The 22999-nt window shown below is 54.4% G+C and overlaps 7 protein-coding genes across 7 annotated transcripts; 4 read left to right on the top strand and 3 right to left on the bottom strand.

Annotated features, from left to right (window-relative positions):
* Positions 1 to 108: 108 nt before the first annotated feature.
* On the top strand, positions 109 to 4719 carry J4E93_007985 (uncharacterized protein; the record flags this gene model as incomplete). Its single annotated transcript, XM_049345888.1, has 1 exon — positions 109 to 4719. The coding sequence occupies one exon, from the start codon at positions 109 to 111 to the stop codon at positions 4717 to 4719; it is 4611 nt and encodes a 1536-aa protein (XP_049196821.1).
* A 3136-nt stretch (positions 4720 to 7855) lies between these two features.
* On the top strand, positions 7856 to 10036 carry J4E93_007984 (uncharacterized protein; the record flags this gene model as incomplete). The annotated part of the gene is made up of 2 exons (XM_049345887.1): positions 7856 to 8660; positions 8709 to 10036. The coding sequence occupies 2 exons, from the start codon at positions 7856 to 7858 to the stop codon at positions 10034 to 10036; spliced, it is 2133 nt and encodes a 710-aa protein (XP_049196820.1).
* A 1049-nt stretch (positions 10037 to 11085) lies between these two features.
* J4E93_007983 (uncharacterized protein) lies at positions 11086 to 11852 on the bottom strand (the record flags this gene model as incomplete). The annotated part of the gene is made up of 3 exons (XM_049345886.1): positions 11086 to 11243; positions 11306 to 11422; positions 11540 to 11852. 3 exons carry the CDS (start codon positions 11850 to 11852, stop codon positions 11086 to 11088), a joined length of 588 nt encoding a protein of 195 aa, XP_049196819.1.
* A 1131-nt stretch (positions 11853 to 12983) lies between these two features.
* Positions 12984 to 14697, bottom strand: J4E93_007982 (uncharacterized protein; the record flags this gene model as incomplete). The annotated part of the gene is made up of 2 exons (XM_049345885.1): positions 12984 to 13972; positions 14430 to 14697. The coding sequence occupies 2 exons, from the start codon at positions 14695 to 14697 to the stop codon at positions 12984 to 12986; spliced, it is 1257 nt and encodes a 418-aa protein (XP_049196818.1).
* Positions 14698 to 17137: 2440 nt separating this feature from the next.
* J4E93_007981 (uncharacterized protein) lies at positions 17138 to 19075 on the top strand (the record flags this gene model as incomplete). Its single annotated transcript, XM_049345884.1, has 2 exons — positions 17138 to 17145; positions 17188 to 19075. 2 exons carry the CDS (start codon positions 17138 to 17140, stop codon positions 19073 to 19075), a joined length of 1896 nt encoding a protein of 631 aa, XP_049196817.1.
* A 62-nt stretch (positions 19076 to 19137) lies between these two features.
* On the bottom strand, positions 19138 to 19869 carry J4E93_007980 (uncharacterized protein; the record flags this gene model as incomplete). Its single annotated transcript, XM_049345883.1, has 2 exons — positions 19138 to 19518; positions 19663 to 19869. 2 exons carry the CDS (start codon positions 19867 to 19869, stop codon positions 19138 to 19140), a joined length of 588 nt encoding a protein of 195 aa, XP_049196816.1.
* Positions 19870 to 20498: 629 nt separating this feature from the next.
* J4E93_007979 (uncharacterized protein) lies at positions 20499 to 22898 on the top strand (the record flags this gene model as incomplete). The annotated part of the gene is made up of 1 exon (XM_049345882.1): positions 20499 to 22898. One exon carries the CDS (start codon positions 20499 to 20501, stop codon positions 22896 to 22898), a length of 2400 nt encoding a protein of 799 aa, XP_049196815.1.
* Positions 22899 to 22999: the final 101 nt, after the last annotated feature.

Genomic DNA, 22999 nt, shown 5'->3' with positions numbered 1-22999 from the left:
AGTGCTGCTGTTCACTGCACATCCGCGGCACTGCACCGCTGCCTGTATCTTGCGCACCTCCGCCAGCCTGCGACATAGCGCGCCCGTGGCCGTTCGCGCTCCACCACCATGAACAACCCCAACATGCAACAGAACGGCATGCAACAGAACCGGGCCACCGCGGGACTCCACCACTTCATCCAGCACTATCGCGTGCAGCAGCAACAAGGCAAGATCCCAAATGGCTGGCAGCAGGGCACGCAGCCGGAAGAGCGCGGTCAGCTGGCCCTCCAGTTCTTCACCCAGTACCGCCTGCTCAAGCCTGAGATCGCCGAGGTCGAGTCTATGCGCGCCGCCCTCCAGTTCGAGACGCAGACCTTTATGTCTTCTTCAACAAAGGACCAATACGTCTCCAACATCAAGCAAAAGCTCATCGTCATGACGACTGCGCGCCAGCAACAATTACAACAACGCATGCAAGGCGGCGTTCCCAACAACATGAACAACCCGATGAACGGCATGAATCCCGCCCAGATGAACCAGATGAACATGATGAACCAGATGGGTCAGCAAGGCGGCAGGCCCGGAGGCCCCCAGTTCAACCCGGCCTTTCCGAATGCCCAACTCCAACGGCCCATGCAGGTTTCTCCAGTACCCATGTCACAAGGGCAGTCTTCTATGGGTGTGAATGGGGCTAACCCCGCCAATATGCCCCAACAGGGCCAAAACAACCAGCAACCGAACATGCAGCCCAATCAGCCCACACAGAATCGTCAGGACCAACTGATCATCAACCAGTTCGCTAAAAAGCTCATGGATACTTGTAAAGAGGAGGTTCGGCTCAAATTCGAATCTGATATTCGCGCATGGCCCGAGGATAAGAAGCAACAGCTGCTCGCTCAGGGTATCAACCCTCTCTTCCTCCGTTTCCGACAACACGCCGAAATGCTCTACAGAAGAGGCGCCCTCAACCAGCAGGGAGCTGCCCAAAATGCCGGCGCCATGCAGGGAGCTGCTCAGCCGAACCGGATGCAGGCCCAGCAGATGGGCATGAATCCACGTCAACCTAATCAAGAGTTTGACTTCACTGAGATAGCAAATCGGCAAATGGAAGCTATGCGCAGCCAGGACCAGGGCAACACAGTAGTGCCTGCAAGCAACAACCAGAATAACGGCGGTCAGATGGGCGGCTTCCAGGGCCAAAACGCACAACAAAATGCATCACAAAATGCCATGGCACAGCGCCAGGCTGCTGAGGCATTTCACCGCCAACAACAGGCACAGCAGGCGCAACAAGCGCAAGCACAAGCTCAGGCCCAGGCTCAAGCTCAGGCTCAGGCGCGGCTGGAGCAACAACGGCAGCAACAGGCGGCGCAAGCACGCAACCAGCAGAACCAGATGCTCCAAGGCCAAATGGGCGGCGGTCTGAACCTACCCCAGGGTTCTCAGGCCAGTCCTGCCATGTCTATGCTTAACCGGCCGATGGCGCCACCGGGACAGGCAGGACCTCCTGGTACACCGCAACAGCAACGGCCTCCTCAAGCCCATGTTCCCATCATGACGCCTCAACCCGGCCAGACTGACCCCAATCTGTCCGAGCTTATGCGACAAGCGCAACAAAGAGCTGCCGCCGTGCAGCAGGCCAACCAGCAACCGCTGACTGATCAGGTTCGCATGAACATGATGCCGGCCGACCTAGACCCGAACGTCAAGCAGCAACTGCTCAAGGTTCCGGAGCCTCAGTTTCGTGTAATACTACAGAGCTACATGATGAATCTTCGTCGCAATGGCGGAATTCAAAATGGGGCCTTCCCCCCAGGTCAACCCAATGCTGGGCAGCAAAACTTGCCTTTCAATCAACAACCGCAACAGCAGATGCCGCCTAATATGGGCGGTCCCATGATGAACCCCAACATGCAGCAAGGCATAAATCGTGGCTTGAACCTTACGCAGCCACAACCTGGAGCTGGACCACAGCCTCCTATGGGAGCACAGCGTGCGCCAATGCAGTCTCAGCAGCAACGTTTACAGGCGGCCTCCAACTTGCTACGAGCCAATCCTGGTATCATACATGCTACTGACCCCAAGCCATTTCCTCCAAACGTTTTGAACAACTCAATCCGTAACAGTCTTCCTCCGGATGTCAGAACATGGCAGCAACTGAAGCTGTGGGCTGGCCAAAACCCCGCTCTCGTTCCAGGCGTCGACAGCCAGAAGCTGCTTATGCTACAGGTTCTTCACTTCCAAGACATGGTACGGAACTCTAGCCAGAATGGACAGGGTCCCAATGGCACACCACAGCCTGGCCAAGGCATTGCTCCACCCGCGCAGGGAAACCCTAATCCAGGTCTTATGAGGAATGGCCCACAGCCACCGAACATGCAAAACATGCAGAACATGCTCCAGGTCACCCCTCAAGAATTGGCGCAATTTCGGGCAAGAATGGCAGGCCAGCCACAGGCAAACATGCCAGACGAGCAACTACGAGGTCTGATGATGTCCATAAAGATGAAGAATCTTCAGCATCAGCGGCAGCAACAGGCGCAGCAACATATCCTGCAGCAGCAACAAGCCCAACGTGGTCAGGCGCAACCGCCTGCGAACATCGCAGTTCAGCAGCAGCAAAGCAACCGTCCACCGACTGTACAACCTCCTGCACAACCCACCCCTCAACCCAAAGCAGCAGCCAAACCTCCTCAACAACAATCGCAGCCCATGCAACCGCAATTGTCCAACAACAATAATAACAACAATAATGTGAACAAGGGCACCAAGCGACCCAACGAGGATGCTGCCGAGTCAGGTGCAGATGCCACACCACAGGCTACCGCAATGGCTTCGACAAAGTCTCAACCCGGGCTCAATCTTACCCATGAGCAAATGTCGAAACTTACCCCAGCCCAGCATGCTCAGTACAAGGCACAGTTATTGAAGGCCCAAGACGCCTCTAATAACAAGATGCAGCAACAACGGGGCGGGGTAGTTAACCACGAGGAGCTCCGCCAAAGAATGGCGGACCCTGCGAGGACCCGGCAATTCAAGCAGCTGATGGACGAAGTAGAAAAGAGTATCCCCGCCAGACCGCCAGTACAGCTACCCCAGCAAATGCGAATACCACTACAGCGATCGCTCAAAGAACAACTCAACCGACTAAAGCAGGTGGATCAGGCTCTACGCATTTTCCACGCTTCGTACGATTCCTCTGAGCCCGAGCAAGTTCTCCGCCAAATCATGACGTCTCGTGTTCTGCTATACCAGCAGATTGACCTGTCAGATGGCACGCTTCGCCCTCAAGTCACTCTTACGATTGAAGAGTTCAAGAACCATATGGGCGCAACACTCAAGTTCGTTAATAAGATTATGGAAAAGGTCAAGCAGCAAACAGCTGGTCAGCAGCAGCAGCAGCAGCCGCAGACCCAGGGTGGTTCGAATGCCCCGCCCGCTCAACTTAATGCCGCAAATCTGAAAATCGTAGAACAACAAAACCGCAGCCAGAAGCCGCCTTCTGCCCCTACCACCGACCGACCACCGTTCGCTATCGGAGCCGACTCGGGCCACGGAGCAGCACACTACTTCGAGGGAGCGAGGCCAGTGACGAATCTTGTATTGCCTGAGAAGAAGCGCGCGAAGCTTGAGGGCAGTCAATCATCTACTCCCGGTGCTAGAGCGTCTCCTCGAATTGGTTCAGGTACAGGCAACTCCCCTGAACTGAGAAGACAACCGCCCCCTGAGAAGCAAATGCCACAACGGCCGACTTTCCGATGCAACGATCCAAGTTGTGAATTCTCCGTAAGGGGTTTCGATACCCAGGGTGAACTAGAGGCGCATAGTCAGATACACGTCAAGGTCGAGAACCCGATGCAGTTTGCTCTCGACTCTATGGCGGATTACCTGGATATTGACCAGAAGACTGGCGAAGCGAAGGTCGATCCGAACGCTGCCAAACGCGCCTCGAAGCCCGCACCAGCTGCGCCACGAGCAACTCAACAGGCTGTCAAGCCGGAGCAGACCCCTGGCGCTTCGAACAATGCTGCCACTCCAGTTGGACAGCAGCCAGCAACTACGGCGATGGCGCGGGTACCAACGCAAACAGGCGTCAAGGACTCACCGTCTTCGAATCTACTCAAGACACCCCAGGCGATGACCAAGGTGGGCACACCTGGCTCGGGTGCCCGCGGCAAACCCACACCGGCCAGCATCCCCAAATCCGTACCCAAGGAGCAGCAAGCAACAGCTCCGGAGCCTGTGGTTCAAGAAGAAGAGCAGACGCCGCAGCAGCCCATGCTGCCAATGTCTCTTCTTGACTATTCCTACGAAGATACCTTTGCCGCTCTCGACGCGAACGGGCCTTTTACAGTCTTTGATCTCAAGGACGAAGATAACACGTGGGCACTCCGCTCCCGGCCCGCCTCACCCTCCGCCACGCCCGAGTCATCTAACAAAGACACGCCTTCAACACGACAGTCTGACATTTCCGAGAACGACAATCTCGTCATCAACATCGATCTCAAGGACGCCGACATGCCCGATGCATGGCACATCAACATGGCTGGTGATGTCCTCCCAATGGATATGCAACTCTCTGAAGACCTGCAGAATCTGGGCGTTGTTCTTCCTCCCATGGACAGCGAGGACATGATGTTATTCCCCGACTATGGTCCAGGGACTATGATGGACCTTGACATGCTCGAGAAGACCATGGACAGCATGGGTGGAACACTTGATCCATCCATGCTTTGAGCCTCATTCTTACCACCCTTTTGGGATCTTGTTCCTTTTCTGACGCGCATACCTGCGTCTATTCTTTCGCCTCTTTTTGCCTTCGGGCGCTGTTATGTATCTGCGATGTACCATGATTTCACTCGCTTTCTGTTTATACTGCGTCACTTTGCACGGTGTTCGGATCGATTACGGCCTAATATACATGTATGAGCAAAGCTTATTGATTGGTATGGGGTCAAGGCGCGTTTTCATGTTGCAATCGGGAAAAGCGGGTATCTCTACAGCATTGGGGTTGAACTTTTGTAACTGGGTCTCGTGTTTGGATTACTGTTTTCTGGTGTGGATATTATACCCCGTATCTTCCTGTCGCTTCCGGCTTCTGCGGGTGCAGGGGAAGCAGTGTCTTGAAATCTCTATCATTGTTCGTCTTTGTAACGAGTGTTGTGTGTTGATGTTTTGCAGTGAGACGATGTGTTTCTGAAACCAAACCGTGCGAAACGTTGGAAAGGGTTGACCACCATCGTGCCTTGTGCCGTGCCTTAATTACATGGCAGCAATCTCAAGCTGCGGGTACTACTACAGGCAAACTCTGTGACGTAGCGCAATCTTACATATACGCCATGAATACTCGCGATTGTTCTCGAACACGCTGCGTTGTCAAATCTTGGCAGGCCCGTCTAGAAGCACGTGTACCACGGTATACCCCCGAACTTCACATCGTGGGTGCGGGGTCCATTACACCCTTTCTCCGTGCTCCCTCCCTACACGACCCCGCCAAGCCATCCACTGGTACACATGACGGCCACCCCATCATACCCACGTAGCCATCTTTCTAGGCAGCTCGGAACTCGTGCACAATGAAAAAAGGTCGGCGACATCATGGCGAAGACCCCTTTGCGCCTGCGCAAACCATGGTACGCATGTAAAGATTAACGTTTGGTTCGACATGACATGATGCAAGGCGCGTGTCATGGGCATACAGGACCGACCCTCACTAACTACTAACAAATTGTGTGCAGCGCCGTATCCATGGTAGTCAACGTGAATTAGTGTTTCGGCGAAACAGAAGCGGGATTGAATGTCCCAACGACGTGGAAGTGTTCCCTTTCTTTCAAATTTGCCTCTCCCAACATACATCAAAGATCTGCGATTACATGTATGTGCAAGTGGCGTGCTAAGCAGCTAAGCCCGAGTATGATGCGAGATGTTGCGAATGGGCAAGGAAGAAAAAGAATGGTGGAGAGAAGAAAAATTGATTTGATGGGGTAGGAATGACGTTTGCGCCGCTGCCTCTCCGGGATTCCCGCGCACCTTGCCCTGCACTGGTGCTGGGGGAGTTGCTGATGACTGGCGGGTGGGTATGCAGGGCATGAGGCTGAGCAGGCGTGGCGAAGGACGATGTTGGCAGTTGCTATTCTCGGCATGCTGCATGTGTGTGGTGCCGGGGATGCCACGCGATGATTTTTTGTCGAGAAGCATGGAGACGTGTCAGTCAGCGTCTTTGTTGGATTTACCTGACAAAGGACCTCACAAGGCAGAATTTTGGATTCATCGCGGCGGCGGTAAGAGAGGGCGGGCTTTCAGTGTGTAATGTGTAATGAATGGCGTTTCACTGTGGTGCTGCGTTGCTGCGGGTAAGCTGCCATTTGCTCGTTTTTGGTGATTGTTAGGTTCGGAATGATTCCGAGGGGTGAAGGTTTTTGGTGAAGAGATTTGGGGCGGTGAGGCCCGTCGGTCGGTGAGATGACGGGTGAAAGGGTATGCACGAGATGATGTACAGGGTCTTGTACTGTGGGTCTGGGGTAACGAGGTATGCGATTTGCTCGGTTGGGCTGCCTGGTTAGGGATGAATCGTGAATAGGCGAGGCAGGCTCGAGAATGTCCTCGTTTTGGTCGGGCGTGTTGGGCAGGATTGGGTTGTTTGTGACGGGCGCACATGTGGAAATGAGAGATTGCGATGGTCGTGGTGACGGCTGGTGGACTCGCTACGATGCATGACATTTTATTGACACGACTAGAAATATATACATGGGATTTGTGTTTTTGCATTCTGCTGCCAGTGCGCCTTCATGTCAGCTTCGATCTCACACCTTCCTTCTGGAAGCCGACGCCAAGAAGCATGCAAATGCGCGTCACCGCTAAGAAGTAAACGAACGGGACGTTCCCCAGATCGATGGCGTTCCATCGCCAAAAGGCCCAGTAGATCTCGCTTCCGACCGGCAACACAGAGAACAAATGGCCTAGGTCGGCGAGCAGCAAACCGACTATGAAGGTCTTCCAGACTTTGACGTCGAGCGTGGCGCGCAGGATCGAGGCTTCCAAAAAAGCAAGTCCAAGGTACAGATTCGCTAACTGTGACATGACTATGGATGTTGAGATTGGAACCGGGAGGCCCGGCGAGCTGGCTGCATGGGTCAAGTCCAGGTAGGTGGATTGGAAGAAAAACGCGTAGATGGCACCTAGAAGGATGGAAGCGGGCTCTAGCCAGCAGAAGACGAGGCGGTAGACGGTGGGTATGGGGGCGGGTGGAGCGGTTGATGCCATGATGTTTGAGCGATGGTTTGGCCCGGTTTCGCGTGATCTAGGTTGTGGGCTCCACGCGATTCAAGATGGTGTACCGTGAAGCGACTTGGATGGCGTACCGTCGGAGCGGTGTAGCATAAGCAGACGCAGGAGGCCGTGGTGACAGTGGATCGGAGGAGCCGGATGCAGCAGCAGGCGGTCGAACGGTACTCTTTACGACTTCTTCAGGACGGTGTGGGTAGTGCTGGCATGATAAGATAAGTGGTAATTTGCAGGGGTGGGTCTGGAGTTGCTTTGGTGAACAGACCACGTTCGGGAGGCACTCGAACCGGCTTGAGATCGGCTGAGTCTCCTGGCCTAGTGTGTGGCACGTCGTCTGGCGTTGTTAACAAGCTCTGTTTTCCCTCTCCTGCGGCTACTAATACTCATGCTATAAACCTCGTGTCCGACTCTTTTGCGTATCCTTGCTTTCCGCCCAAACCCTCACCCTCCCTACGCCTCGCAGCCCGCTTTGCTGTGCACGCTCTCTTAGTCACCGCCGTGTTATCCTGCGACGTTACGATTCGCTTTCTGTTTCGCCTCTGCCCTTCACCGCAACTCGTCGGGCTCAGTAGTCAGCATCCCTGGGAGCATGCATCGCAGGCAGTCCATCCTGTCGCACCGACCGAAGACCTCTTCCGACGTGGACGACGACGCCTACACCTCTGCCGCGCCGCCGCCGCACACGATGAAGCGCACCATCTCGCAGACATTCCCTACCCACTACCAACACGACGTCAAGGACACCAACATGTTGGACGCCGTCAACGAAGCCACCATGCACGCCGACGGCCTGTCGCAGCATTCACAGGCCAGCTCCTTCTCCCGCGCGTTTGGTGCAGTCGCTGGTAGTTTCACCCGCCAAAAGACGCGCCGGCGCATGTCGTCCGTGTCGTCCGCCACACCTGCACAGCGTCGCCGCGGCTCCATTCATTCCTTATTCGAGTCGTTGCCCTCTTCGAGCGCTAGCCAGAAGTCTACCATGGATCAACAGCGAATGCCCCTGCAACACCAAGACTCTGGCATTCCCACTTTTCAACTGCAACCACAAAGCACCAGCTCAAAGGCTTTTGCTCCCTTCAAGCGCCTGAGTAGCATGCGACGCCGCCCCACAGCTCCGGGGCCCTCGACAGACATCACCAAAGCTCTTTTCACGCCCGCCGTCTCCTATCCCAGCCAGTCCGTACCAGGCGCCGCCGCCCGACAAGCAGCAGCCGCCGCAAACCAGGATCGCCAGAACCAGCTCCGCCGCGAGCAGGAACACACCCACCGCTTTCTCAATGGCCTCATCACCACCTCCATGCGTGATGACGACATCAAGGACAACGAGAGCGGTGTGGACATGACATGTGCTTCTCCCATTGTCCGCGCCGACAGTGTCACGGAGAAGAAGATGAGTGAGTTGGCAAACACCAGTCATTGGGGCCACGCTAACAGTGTCACAGTCGATCCCTTCCAACGCCTTCCTGCCGAGCTCGCCACCACCGTCCTGTCAAACCTCGATGCCGCTTCTCTCGTACGGGCCGAGCGCGTCTCGCGCAGCTGGAACGAACACGCCTCGTCACCGCACGTCTGGCGGAACGTCTTCCTCCGCAAACACGAACCCGAAGTACACGTCTCCCCTGCGCCTATCCAGATGGGCGGCTTGGGCACTGGCAAGATGGCAGGCGGCAACCCAGCACCAGCCCAGGACTGGAAGCAGATGTTCAGGGCGCGGAGCACAATCGACGGGCGATGGAAGACCGGTACACCCGCTGCCATTTACCTCAATGGTCACACGGATAGCGTCTACTGCTGCCAGTTTGACGAGAACAAGGCCATCACCGGCTCCCGAGACAGGACTATCCGCGTGTGGGATCTGAAAACTTACAAGTGCATCAGGGTCTACGGTGGACCCAACCACCGGCCAACAGCTAACACTCCCCCACCCATGGAGGAGCGACCGGAACGAGTCATCAGCCACGCTTCGCTCAACGGCACCAAGGTTGGCAACGAGATATACACCGTCCCCGCCGACTACCACGACGCTTCCATTCTCTGCTTACAGTACGATAGCGAGATCATGGTGACAGGATCCTCGGACTACACCTGCATCGTATGGGACATTACCGGCGATGAGTACGTTCCCATGTACCGACTCCGCGGCCATGAGGCTGGTGTCCTAGATGTCTGCCTTGATGACAAGTACATCATCTCCTGCTCCAAGGACGCCATGATCAAGGTCTGGGACCGCAAGACCGGCAACTGCGTCCGCACACTCAAGGGTCACAGAGGCCCCGTCAACGCCGTTCAGCTACGCGGCAACTTCCTCGTTTCCGCTAGTGGCGACGGTGTAGCTAAGCTCTGGAACCTTGAGACTGGTGTCTCAATCAAAGACTTCCCGTCCGAAGACCGTGGTCTCGCCGCTGTCGAATTTTCCGATGACGCAAAATACGTTCTCGCCGGTGGTAATGACCACGTCGTGTACAAGTTTGATGCTTCAACCGGCGAGCTGGTCCACAGCAGAGTTAAGCACGACGGTCTTGTACGATCGCTATTCCTCGACGCCTTCAACGGTCGCATCGTGTCTGGCTCGTACGACCAGAGTATACAAGTTTCGGATTACGAGACTGGGCAAACATATGCTGTTTACAAGAACTGGACAACGAGCTGGATCCTCTCAGCCAAGAGTGACTACAGACGCGTTGTTGCTACTAGCCAGGATGGCAGGACTTTGATACTTGATTTCGGCCACAATGTACCCGGATCGGAATTGCTCGCTGGATCGAAGTAATTGACCATGGTTAGCTGGATCGCCCCCAACACACGGTCCAGACAAGTGCCCTTAATTCTTTGGTCGTTCATCGACCTTGCTGCAGTACCCTCGCAGCCGGCCCCTTTCCCGCGCCCCCGCCATTGTCAAGCCATGTGGCATATATACCCCCCTTTCCGCGAAAAAAAGATCGGGACAAGGAACGGATTGCAGACGTGAGCATATACAAGCAGGCCGGCCAAAAGTTTTGTTGCAGAAGAAGGTGTTGATAAGTTTTTCCAAGTCAAGCATAGCATTCATTGGGCAGGCGTTTTCGTTATCTCTTCCTGCGTAGCCTCTGAGTTATTCCCATCCTTCTCCATATTCTGTTGCTTCTCCGTCTGCTTCGTGTTAGACTGCATTACTAGCATATATTTTGCGGGACGTGGTCATTTCAGCCATGTTTTTTCCCGATTGCCCTGTACTTCGGCTTATTAGATCTCTCCTTTGTTGTTGTTTTTTGTGGGGTTTCTGGGCGTAGTTAAAGGGATTGTTGTTGTGTATAGATGGTGGGATGGAGATGAGTGAGTGACAAGCAACTAAAGACGCTCCTTTAATATCAAGATTATCTACTTCACTCTTCGTTCTACTGTCGTGACCGTGAGTGATGCGTCGTGCCGTTTAGTCGCAGTGGTCAGACCATGTGTGGTCTGATGATGCCTCATGATATTGGCAACCAAGTTATACGTGTTTCAAGCACTGTCATCTCCCACGGAGACGCGTGAAGAGATCAACTTTCGACAAACTTCTCTCATCATCAGACACATAAACTCAAGAAACAGTTTCATGGACTAGAAAGAAACACCAATATTCCACGCAAAGGGTATACACAACAAACACCACACTCCCCCTCCCCTCCTCTCCCATCCCTACTACCAAGTCCCCCTCCTCATCCCCACGCCCTCAACCCTCTCCCACCAAGCCCCACTCCTCCCCTTAGTCGCCTGATTCATCCACGTCCCACTCCGCCCCTTCGTCGCCTTGTTCGCCAAAGAAAACACATACGGCACTTGTTTCCTCTTCGAGTTATTCTATGACCCCTCGTTGTTCTTCTCGTCGAGGCAGATGCACAGGGCGGCGATGAGCGCCATGTCGACCCCAGGCGCGATTTGCACGCCGTAGGTTTGCTGCCCGAAGAATATGTCTTTGCCGCTGAGGAGCTTGCGGTCGATGCGGGCGACGACGAGACCTGTGTGAGGGAGGGGGGGTTAGTATGGGGGGAGGGAAGGGAGGGAAGTGTGAGATACGTACCTCCTTGCGCCTCATCCAGGATATCAGCCTGGGTATCGAAAAAGTCGCCTTTCATAGTGAGGCTTTCTTGCTTGCCGTTTTGCGACGTGAATGTTGCTGTTGCTTTGCTACCAAATACTGTATCTCATCGTCAGCCAAATACATTCTTGCATCAAATTTCAAACCTCCCCCATCTCCCCCTTCCCATCTCCCTCCCTTTCCCCACCCTCCTCCCCAAACATCCCATGCACTCACATTTAAAACTACTCTTCACCTCCATAATCTTCTCACCCCCCGCACTCTCCACCACATACGTCGAGTGAATATGAAAATGCTCTTTAACAATACTGCACAGGTGGTTTCCCTGCATATCGAACATCTTCTTGCGGCCCGTCAGGCTCATGACTTTGCCTTCGACTTTGAGCACCGGCGTGCCGTTTGCGAGCTTGATGCTGAAGCTGTCGCCGCTGAGGGACATGACTTTTTCTTTTAGGACGAGCGTTTCGGGGCCGGCGGCGAAGAATTGAGGGAATACGCCGATGGGCTGGGGGGCGGGGGCGAGGGCCATGGTTGTGGGGGTGGGTGGTTGTTTGGGAGGGGGAAGGCTGGTGGTGGTGATGTTGGGGTTGGGGGTGCTGTTGCTGTTGCTTGTTGTCGGGTGTTAGAGATAGGTGCGCGAATGGTAAGTAGTATAGGATACAGTGACGTTCTGGTGCTGAGAGTCAGATAGTAAGAGCAATAGGTATGAGTCTGGAGTCGGCATTGGCATTTAATCACATCTATCTGGGAAGCCTTACGTGACGCTAGGCGGTACTACCGTCGATCTTGGGGCGGTGCTTACGGTTAGGCAAGCACGGGTGGGGCTGAGCTGCGGCCGGCCAACCGAGAGCGATGTCATGAGAATGCCAAGTACCCTATCAAAAGACCACGGAGGTGATGAACATGACATGGACCGTGTTAAGGAAACGGTAGTGCAGGCTGCGCCGGCCAGGACAGGAAATCCAGCAGCCTTATGTGTGCTAGTATTGCGTATTGTGCTAGAAATAGAAACGTGGTAAGCAGCATGCATACTTATCCGATGCATCACTGGATCAACGAGGTGCACGCAGGTTAGACTGTAATTTTTGCAAGACCAAACTTTTGAGCATTGGGAGAGACCACTATGAACTCCGCCAACCCTATAGTCGAGACCTCTAGTCCGAAATTGCCCTCGCGCCCCAACATACATGACAAACATGGCGACCATATGCACGAAGCCGGCTTTCAACAAAGCACAGCGTAGAATATATACACGGACCACAGAGCCGATATAAACAAATGGTCGTGCGACCCAGGGATTTCTCCCTTGAGAGAGAGCAACAACCAGGGGGGTATGAAACAAAGGCACCGTTTCCCGATCCGGCAGTTATCGTGAAGAATGGAAACTGGAAACGACTATATAGTAAAACAACAAACAAGTAAAAGGAAGCCGACAAGACATTAGTTCTGGGGCCGCCAGATTGCGGCCCGGATTAAGGACAGTATGTGGTGAGTAGTGGAACCTGTCGAGCGGATCCTGGGGGTATACAAGACGAGACCGACAAGAGATGCGAGATGGTGGGTACAATGCGAGGTGAGCAATACGCACGTTCATGCGTGTCGTTAGGTAAAACAGATGCTGGAGCGAGAGTAAGAAGGCAATAAAAGACTAGTAGATCATTCAAACGTTCTCTGTAAACCGAGATGACCTGGATCCGTCCGCCGAAGGCAGACTTCTACCAAGAGTGCCTCTGGGTGGGGCATCAGGATTTGGAGATTGTGGCGGGCTGAGATAGTGGCGGTCCGCGAAGGGGTTGCCATCATCAGGATGCCGTATGACTGGTGTCCTGGCTGGGCTGGGTCGAATGTTCATGGGTCCTGACTCTCGGTTCGTTGGGCTGTCACCGATCTCCTTGCCAAACTCTTTTGACATGCCGGGACCGCCATACGTGCCGTGTTCATCTTGGTAGAAAGAAGATCCAGACATTGTGCCGCCACGAGAGAACTGATCCGATGTCATGCCCTCGCTGAAAGCGGATGGAAGCTTGCGCCCTGAGACTCGTTGAAAGCTGCGTTCACCACCACTGAGGTTGGTTTCCGCAGTCTTGCCTGACAGACCGGAAAAACGGTTCAGGAAGGCGACAGGAACCAAGGTACTAGCTGTGGTGGGTGCTTGCCTCATCGACTGGTTGTTATCGGTGTGATCGTCGCCAGTGAGTTGTAGAGCACCGCCCTGCTTCCGCTTGTAACGTTTAAGCAGCAGCAGTATTATGGCGAGAATGAGCGCAGCGCCAGCCAAACTACCCACTACACTTCCGACAACTTGTGGGGTTTCAAGTAGAGGAGGAGAGGTGTTAGCATCAGCATCTGAGATGCCTGCTGTGGTGGCAGCAGGGGCAGCCGCCGTTCCAGACGCGTCCCCACCGGCGCCACCATAGTATGCTGTTGTTGACGCAGCATCAGAGGAGATGACGGTACTGCTAGGGAAAGCAGATTCTGCTGAAGTTTGAGAAGATGACGATGCGTCGGACGAGGACGTGAATTGTGATGCCGATGAAGATGTCGAGAGAGTCGGGGCTGCTGCGATGGTCGCAATCAGGTCAGTCGAAGTTGACGCCGAGATGCTGTCAAGGGAGACGAATGAAGATGATGAAAACAAGGAAGCAGTGCCTGGACTTGTTAGACTTGATCATGTTGGCAGTATCGTCTGGCTTACTAGATGCTGTTGAGTTCAAGATGAAACTTATTTCTGATAGCGGCACGGGGGCTGCAGATGGAGTCGCAGCGCTTTCGGGGCTGCTAGTTGGAATTGGAGATGCGCTCAAGTCGGAGGTGGCCGGGACTTGGCCGCCTGTGGAGTATGGGTACGCAGGAACGGTTGGAACCACGAGGTCACTTGGGAAAGGTGGGACTGCTGGGACGGATGGAAGCACAGGAGCCGCAACTGTAGGTACTGCTGGTACTGCTGGAACACCAGGTGCGGGAGCGGAGGGCAGTGGTTGCTGCGCGGCGGGAGCCACTGAGGGCGCTGGTGCTGGTGAAGCTGCTGCGACTGCGGCAGGGGTCGGTGTAGGAGCAACTGGGGACTGAGGTGTGACAGGCGCCATGGTCTCCTGGGGGATAAAACTTCCGCTGGTATCGACGGTTCCGACTACTTCGACGGCGACAGTGACAACCTTCGTGTTGCCCAGGGCAGCGCGACGGTGAAAGAAGCGATGGCCTCTGCTCATGCTGTCTCTGGCTCTCAGCTCAGGGATAAAGTCGTCCTGACTTGATTCCTCCTCTTTCTCTTCAGATTGCGGCACAGGTTCGCTCTGGGGCGGGACGGTTTGCGCGCGGTGACGGTAGCGCGAATCGACTCTGGATATCCTGGAGGGTGTTGCAACGGGGTCCATAAAGATCTAGAGACGGTCCAGGCAATATGGGCTAGGGCGATGCTTCCAGAGTATCGGTGGCGAGGTGCGCTGTTTGACGGAACATGTGTTGTAGGGACGGTGTGCGAATGAGCGGACGTACGGGCTTCAGCCGGTGCAGGGAGTCCAGTCAATGGAGTGGGTTTGGGTGGGAGCGAGTGAATGTCGGCAAAAGAATGGACGCCAGGTGACTGACTGAGGGATGGTCTGGAGGCGGCAACGATCAGCACTCACATGTCAGGAGGATGAACTTGAGGAGGACCTACGTGAAGGCGATCAATAGGCCAGCATTTGCTTCGCGACGGTCGCGCGGTTGAGGGGGCGGACGGGGAGGTTATGGGGAACGGGCGGCCGACGCAATTTCTAGCGTCGTGTATCGTGCAACGGGGTGGGCCAGACGTGGTGTGGGTGTCGCGCGACGGCGGCTCCAACAGCTGCTGTCCTGAGGGTCCCTTGGCCGTGGTAGCGCTGGGTCCGTGGAATTGTCGACGTCGCGGCGGAAGCGTCGTGGGAGAGAGCCTGAGGGACACAGGGAGCAGACACAGACACAGCACGCCGACGCTCCAGCCCAGCCAGATGCAGCGAGGAGACGAGAAACCGTTTGGGGTCCGTCGGCCGTTGGCACAGACCCTGTGGGCCTGATTGGCCCGCAAGCGAGATGATATGTCCAGGAATAGCAGGACCCACCGGCACACGATATGACAACACGCCCTCAGCACATTTGCGATCGTCACGGCAATGACGACTGGTGACGACGGCAATCTCTTTCTTAATCTCGTCCTCGCCCACCCGCTGCGCATCGTCGAGCTTCACTCTTCGGCAGTATAACTTCGGAGAATTGGCGTACCATGGTCCAAAGGGGCTGCTAACTAGCCGTCCCGCTTGCACCTGCAGTGGCGCCACACCATCCAGCGACGGCCTTTCAGGTACCGCATTCTGGAACGGCGTATGCAGGGCTGCAAAGTCTGCTAAGGTGTTATTCTTAGTTGCCGCCCTTGGGTTGTCGCACCTGCCATTGCTATTGTCGCACAAGCATCGCCGACTCGTGCTCGTCGCCTTGGGGGACTCGCTTGCTGCAATCTGCCGTCGTGCCCTTTCCACGACCGCCGGCCCGTGTCTGCTGGCTGGCGTATTGCCAAGCCCGAGTAGTCTTCATTGTTCGCTAGGGTGGCCTTCATAGTTCACCACCAACATCACGAGCTTCCTCTCTGGAACGCGCCACTGTCTAGTATGTTTGTCTGGAGCCCCTGGCCTATCGCGTCAACAAACAACTGCGCATGAACCACGCCGAACAAAGAACGAGGCCATCCACGCCGTCTGACATTACCCTCCTAATCCAGACCTGCCCTTCAGCATGCCTCATTCCTCATGACTTGTGAGATGTGCCACTCTGCGGTGCATGACTATTCGTCATATAGTTTCATAGACCTTAGCAAACCTAAACGACAAGGCCTCAGTGATCAGCTCTATATGCACGAGTCATGCACCATAACACGGAACTCCAAATATCCTCTGACACGAGCGTGACTTCGAAACACAAACCTATAGAATGTCCATGTAACTATATAACCGAAGGGGTGATCGGCGGCGCGTCAGATTCGGATTCAGCGGTCCAGTCCCTTGCTGCGTTCTAACTCTTTGTCTCTGCTAGGAAAGCGTGCGTCTCATGGGGTTCCACACGCCCAACTACGACTGCCTGCCGCTTGTGGACCACCACATCGCGCTGCGCACGACTCTCTTCGTTGGAATCCAGAGATCTGACGGTGTGCATTCTTGAGCCAGTCAGTCTCGACTTTCTAGCGCATCTACTCGTTATACCTACTTGTTGCTGGTTGAACATGCGTATAGGTGAATACGCGAGTGGCGAGCGAATACGCCGTCCTTCGTATTGGACCTGCGTATGAGTTGTCGCGTTTTACCCCACATTGCCCCTCTGAACTGCGCGCCTTCCAAGCCTCGCAAACACTTCCCAGTTTTCAAGGCACTGGTTATATAATTCGCGCCTCTTCCCATGCGTGTCGTAACAGGTGCATCCACATCTAACAATGACGTCGCCGACAAATCAAGCAGCTTCGGACCAAAAGCACCAAAGACGCCCACCACCACTTCCTCCCCGAGACTCTTCCACAAGTGATGCGCCTCCACCCTACTCCGTCATGGGCATATCGTCGCAAGACCCGCGCTCCTCTTCGACCCAGTCGCTCGTCCCAGATCCCTCGCAGGGAGAGACTGGGCGACGGCGCCTAATGCTGGTTTTCATTCATGGCTTCATGGGCAACGAAACAAGTTTTAGAAGCTTCCCAGCCCACGTGCACAATCTTGTAACCATCACGCTCGCCGAAACCCATGTCGTCCACACAAAAATCTATCCCAGATACAAGTCACGGGACTCGCTTGAGATTGCGAGAGACAACTTCTCGAGATGGTTCGGTTCTCTCACCTACGAACATGCCCAGGACTGACAGCTGTCAGGCTAGCTCCACACGAGGATCAATGGACCGACGTTGTTTTGCTCGGTCATTCCATGGGTGGCTTGCTCGCTGCGGACATCGCGCTAGTATTCCGCCATCGCATCATTGGTATCGTGAATTTCGATGTTCCGTTCCTGGGCATGCATCCTGGAATTATCAAAGCTGGACTAGGCAGCATCTTTAGTTCACCGCCAACACCACAGGACGCGATTGTGCAAGACGCCGACGTTGGAAAGAGACCCAGTAGAATGAGTACAATCTTCAACCCAAAGCCTACGGATCCCAATTACAACCCGGCATTCCCAAATGATGTGAATCTGCCAAATCGGAAGGGCTGGGAAAACAGTCTACACTGGCTTACCAAACACTACAAAGACGGCTTGAAAGAAGCCACTAAAGGTCTCGTCAAGTCTCATTTCGAGTTCGGTAGCGCAATGGCCGACTACAAGGAATTGAAGAACAGATACGCAAGGGTGCGCGCGCTGGAAGAAGACGACGAAAGCAAGAGGAGATCTGGTTTTGGCCAAGGGCGCACAGTACCTCGCGTACGCTTTGTCAACTACTACACTGCAAGCACCGGGAGACCCAAGAAGCCGAAATCTCCCAAATCGCCTTCTCCAAAATCACCATCTCCATCACGGTCATCCAGTCAGCAATTACAGCATCAAAATAGCAACATGAGTGCCTCGAGTGAGGCATCGCGACAGATACCCGCTCAAACAGAGGAAGAAGAGAGGTCGAGAAGTTCATCAATCACATCGTCCGAGCCAGAGATGACACACGTGCATCCTGAACCCATGGCAGATTCTCCGCCGCTATCCATCAAAGTCCACGAGCATCGAGAGGACGGCGTCGTGCCTGTCAGCCCTCAAGACCTCCTATCGGCTACCAGCCCTACAGCACCTCAAACTTTCGAGGAATCAGCGCGCGAGAACAGCGGTCCTCCAAACTTACCAGAGATCCCGCCTATCCCGCAGGAGCCGCCATTTGTTGATCTGATGCAATTCTCCGACAAGGCCCAGCGCAAAGCTGCAGAGAAAGAGCACGACCAGGCTCTTAAGGTATACCAGAAAGCTGTCAAGACACGCAACAAGACGATCAACGAACGGACCAAGATGGAAGAGAAATGGGAAAAGGAAAAAGCGAAAGAGAAGAAGGACCGAGAGAAGGAAGAGAAGAAGAGGCAAGAAGAACGTGAGAAAGCAAGGAAAGAGCAGGAGAAGGAAGAGCTAAAGAAGGCCGAAGAGGCAAACAACATGTCAGCAGAGGACAAACAAAGACAGAAAGAAAGAGAACAGCGACAAGCAGAAGCAGAGCAGCGGGAAGAAGAAGCGCGACAAAGGCAACGAGAAGCAGACTTGCGCGACGGAAAGATACCCGCAGAAGACAAAACCTCACCAAAACGCGCTACAACCGACCTGGAAGAGGATATCGGTGCCATTGAACTGGGCGACAACGAACCAGCCCAACACAACCCCCAACATCCATACGCCAACTACCAGTTCTCGCGCAGCGGCATCATGCGCCAAGACACACCCGACAACCGCGCCGAATCCTCCTACACCCTTTCCACAACGGACAGCCAGAATAGCCATCATCGACAAAAGAACGAGTCGGAAGAAAGTAGTGCGCCTGCCAAACCCAAGAAGCTCAAGAAATTCTGCATGCTACCGCCGAAAGACGCGGATGGGAATAAGGATCCTACATGGATACGCGTCTTCATGGAGAACATGGACGAGGTGACAGCACATACCTCGCTTTTCTTCATCAACGAGACGTATGAGAAGTTAGTGGGGGATGTGGGGGCGAGGATAGAAGACTGGGTCCGAGAAGCGGATAGTGTGAGGTTGGTGCGCGAGATGAGTGAGATGGGGGATGTGAAATCGTGATTCATCGTTCAAGATACCCGTATATATGGAAATCAAAGTAGACCATTCTTTCTATCCCCTTTCTAGCTTTGAGTACTACCCGTCCATCCCATCTGCGGCGCAATCGACATGACCCTCCCCCCCACAACCAGCCCCCAAACACCCAGTCCCAATATCCCGCTTCCGCCGTTCGCCATGCCCGCCCACACGCCTCCTGCTGCTGCCCAGCCTAGACTCAGTGTACCCAGTAGCAAGACGACGAGCTCGCTCCCTCGTATCGCTTCGTTGAACTTCTCCACAAAGGGAATTTTCGTCTGGTTCTTGTCGTTCCAGAAATTTGACATGTGGACTCGAGCGAGGTATGTGGCTGCTGCGTTTGCTGCTCCGGCCCCGATGAACAGTTTTGGGGAGGAGAGGGTGGGGATGGTGAGGAGGGCGACGGAGGTTAGGAGGCTGAGGAGGAGCTGCGAGGGGTTTGTTAGTGGGAGATGTTCTTGTGTTGGCATTGACTGGGGAATGGGAAAGCGAGGAGGTGTCAGGGGCGATGGTGTGATGATGTGTAAGGAAGCAGTTGGAATTGGAGGTCAAGCGTGCGAGGGCAGACGTACTGTTACAGTCCCACTCGTCTGCGTCGACCTTGTCTTATGCAATCTCTGTGCCGCGGTGTTTGACCATTCTGCAGCCTTCTCGCTCTGCTTTTCATACTGCTGTAGGCGCGTTATGTTTTGGTAGGAGAGGAAGAGGCCGTAGGCGCTGAGGGCCGAGGTGAGGCCGAGCTGGAAGACGCTGACGGTGTAGATGGAGGGGGAGAACATTGTTGGGTGAGAGGAGAGCGTCTGGATCAGTGCAGGCGGTAGGGTTGGAGAGATTGTTGGTGTTGTGGTTGCTGGGGTGGGTGTAAAGCTGTAGGAGGAAGTTTGGTGGAGGGATGGAAGCTACGTCATCGTGTTCTAGAACTTGCAGGGTTGAGGGGATGGGCTTGCTGGCGACTGCGTTGGAACGCGATACCAACGCGACGCGACGACGCGAACACATTCGGAACGCTCTTGCTTTGTACAATGGACATATCGCATCTGCTTCATGTCCTTACTGATACCCAACTTCGGCCCATACGACAGATTCGAGAAAGGGCAGACTAATCAGCTTCCGTCACACAAACTATGCATGCTGAAGACTACGATGAGTCTTTCATGTGGAAGTGCAGGCTTCAAGGCCTCGTATTTGTTTACTTGCCCTACTGTTTGTGGACGTTCAAACTCCCCATTGTCCATAGTTCCATCGGCACTGTTCTGCTCGGCTTCAAAAGATATCCCGAGATCCTAGCGCTGCATTCAAAAGCCGACCGGCTACGGATAAGGGACATGTTTCCGACTTGCCTTTTCTCACAACATCGCAAACATGGAATGCACTATCTCTCCTATGCTGTTCAAGCCATCGTCAAGTCATGCTCACCGCTAAAGTCGCAGCGCGAAGGTACCCCCTACACCGATGTAGCAATTTGTATGCGAGAAGTCTGGCATCGCTTGCGCCGCGGGTGTCGATCAGTCCTCTCGATGCAGACATACCACGCGACTACGACCGACAGGTCTTGCAGCTCAAGTCTATTAGACATGGCTCGCGCCGGCCCCTTACCCTGACAGAAAAAGTGCTGTATAGTCACCTTTACACTTCAGACGAGCACCACTGGTCTCTAGATGAAATCAGGCGTGGAGAGACGCTGCTGCATCTCCGTCCAGATAGAGTCGCATGTCATGATGCGACGGCGACAATGGCATTGCTGCAGTTCATCAGCGCAGGCCTCCCGAGAGTCCAGATCCCCACAACAGTGCACAGCGATCACCTCATCGTATCGCGCGACGGCGCTGAAGAGGACCTTGTCCGTGGAAGAGAAGAGCATCGCGAGGTCTATGCTTTTCTTAGTAGCGCAGCAAAGAAATACGGAATCGGCTGGTGGAAACCTGGCGCCGGCATCATCCACACTACCATCTTCGAGAATTATACGTTTCCTGGAGGCCTTATTATCGGGACGGATTCGCATACGCCCAACGCCGGCGGCATGGGAATGCTTGGCATTGGAGTTGGGGGTTCCGATGCAGTCGATGCGATGGCTGGTATGCCCTGGGAACTCATGTGCCCACAGATTGTAGGTGTCCGACTTACTGGTAGCCTGCATGGATGGGCCTCGACAAAAGACATCATCTGCAAACTCGCCGGTATACTATCTGTTTCAGGCGGAAAGGGCAAGGTGATTGAGTTCTTTGGCCCAGGTACGCAGACGTTGGGTGCCACGGCCATGGCGACTGTCTGCAACATGTCAGCTGAAATTGGATCGACTTCCTGTATCTTTCCCTACTCCGAAGCCATGAATCGATATCTCTCGGCGACGAAGCGTGTGGATGTTGCGCGCCTCGCAAACGGCTACAAGGATATCCTGCTGACCGCAGATGAAGGCTCCGAGAAGCACTATGACACAGTCATCGAAATCGATCTAGACTCGTTAGAACCACATATCAACGGTCCCTTTACTCCGGATCTTTCGCATCCTCTTTCAGAACTGAAGGATGCTGTAGTAAAGAACGACTGGCCTGTTGAAATCAGTCATGCCATGGTAGGCAGCTGCACCAACAGCTCATACGAAGACCTATACAAAACGTCGCAGCTTGTCGAGCAGGCCAAGGCTGCTGGTTTGCAGGAAGTGAAGACACCGTTTCTGGTCTCCCCAGGCAGCGAAGATATACGCGCGACTGCAGAATCGGAGGGTATACTGCAAACATTGCGCGATACAGGTGCTGTTGTGCTGAGCACAACTTGTGGCCCTTGCGTAGGGCAATGGCAGCGTACAGACGTCGATGTCAAAGGCCGCGAGAGAAACACGGTAGTTTCCAGTTTCAATCGCAACTTCGTTGGTCGGCACGACGGTAACCCAGAGACCTGTTCATTCGTGACTTCTCCAGAGATGGTGACGGCTTTTGCCTACTCTGGAAGGTTGGATTTCAACCCTGTCATCGACTCTCTTCAAATCGAAGGGTCAGCGCAGGGATTCCAGTTCACAGCACCAAAAAATGTCGAGTTGCCCATGCAGTTCGTCGTGGGCGAAGATTTCTACCAAGCTCCAATTCATGACGCCGACGATGTGACAGTCGACATTGACCCACGATCTGAGCGTCTGCAACTACTTGAGCCCTTCAAACCCTGGTCTCCCGGCTCGACGAAAGACATGCCGATTCTCGTCAAAGTCCAAGGGAAGTGCACGACCGATCATATTAGCCCCGCAGGCCCGTGGTACAAATTCCGTGGTCATCTTGAGAACATCAGCAACAACATGCTTCTTGCAGCTTCGAACGCCTTCCTAGGTTCCGACTCCAAGTTGCTCGGCCACACGATCCACCCGCTAACCAGCGAAATCGGACTTGTGCATGAGGTCGCCCGAGACTTGCGCGATCAAGGTGTAAACTGGTGCATCGTCGGTGACTTCAACTACGGAGAAGGGTCATCGCGTGAGCATGCAGCGCTAGAACCGCGTTTCCTCGGTGGTGTCGCGATCATAGCGCGCTCTTTCGCCAGAATACACGAAACCAATCTGAAGAAGCAGGGCATGCTGCCTCTGACTTTTGCGAATCCCCAGGACTACGATCGTATCCAGTTGGGCGATCGCATTACGCTACAAGGTGTTGAAGACGGCGAGCTACGGCCGGGAAGGCAGGCTAGCATGCGTGTGGTGCGCGCGAATAATGCAGGAGAGTGGATCGCGCCGCTCAACCATAGTTACAGCAACGGTCAATTGAAGTGGCTGAGGGCGGGGAGTGCGCTGAATCATATCAAACAAACGGTCTTGGGTAGGTAATTGTCCGGTTTGGAGGTGTGGTTTGGAGTAGGCCCTCGGGGAGACATTGGCAACCTTGCAACATCAACGAACCCAAAAGTCTCCACTCGATGTCGACATCA

This window comes from Alternaria ventricosa (genome assembly GCF_023758065.1).
Source record: "Alternaria ventricosa strain BMP 2768 chromosome Unknown scaffold_15, whole genome shotgun sequence".
Taxonomy (NCBI): Eukaryota; Fungi; Ascomycota; class Dothideomycetes; order Pleosporales; family Pleosporaceae; genus Alternaria; species Alternaria ventricosa.
Note: the sequence above shows the minus strand (reverse complement) of the source record. Positions and strands in the feature narration are given on the sequence as shown.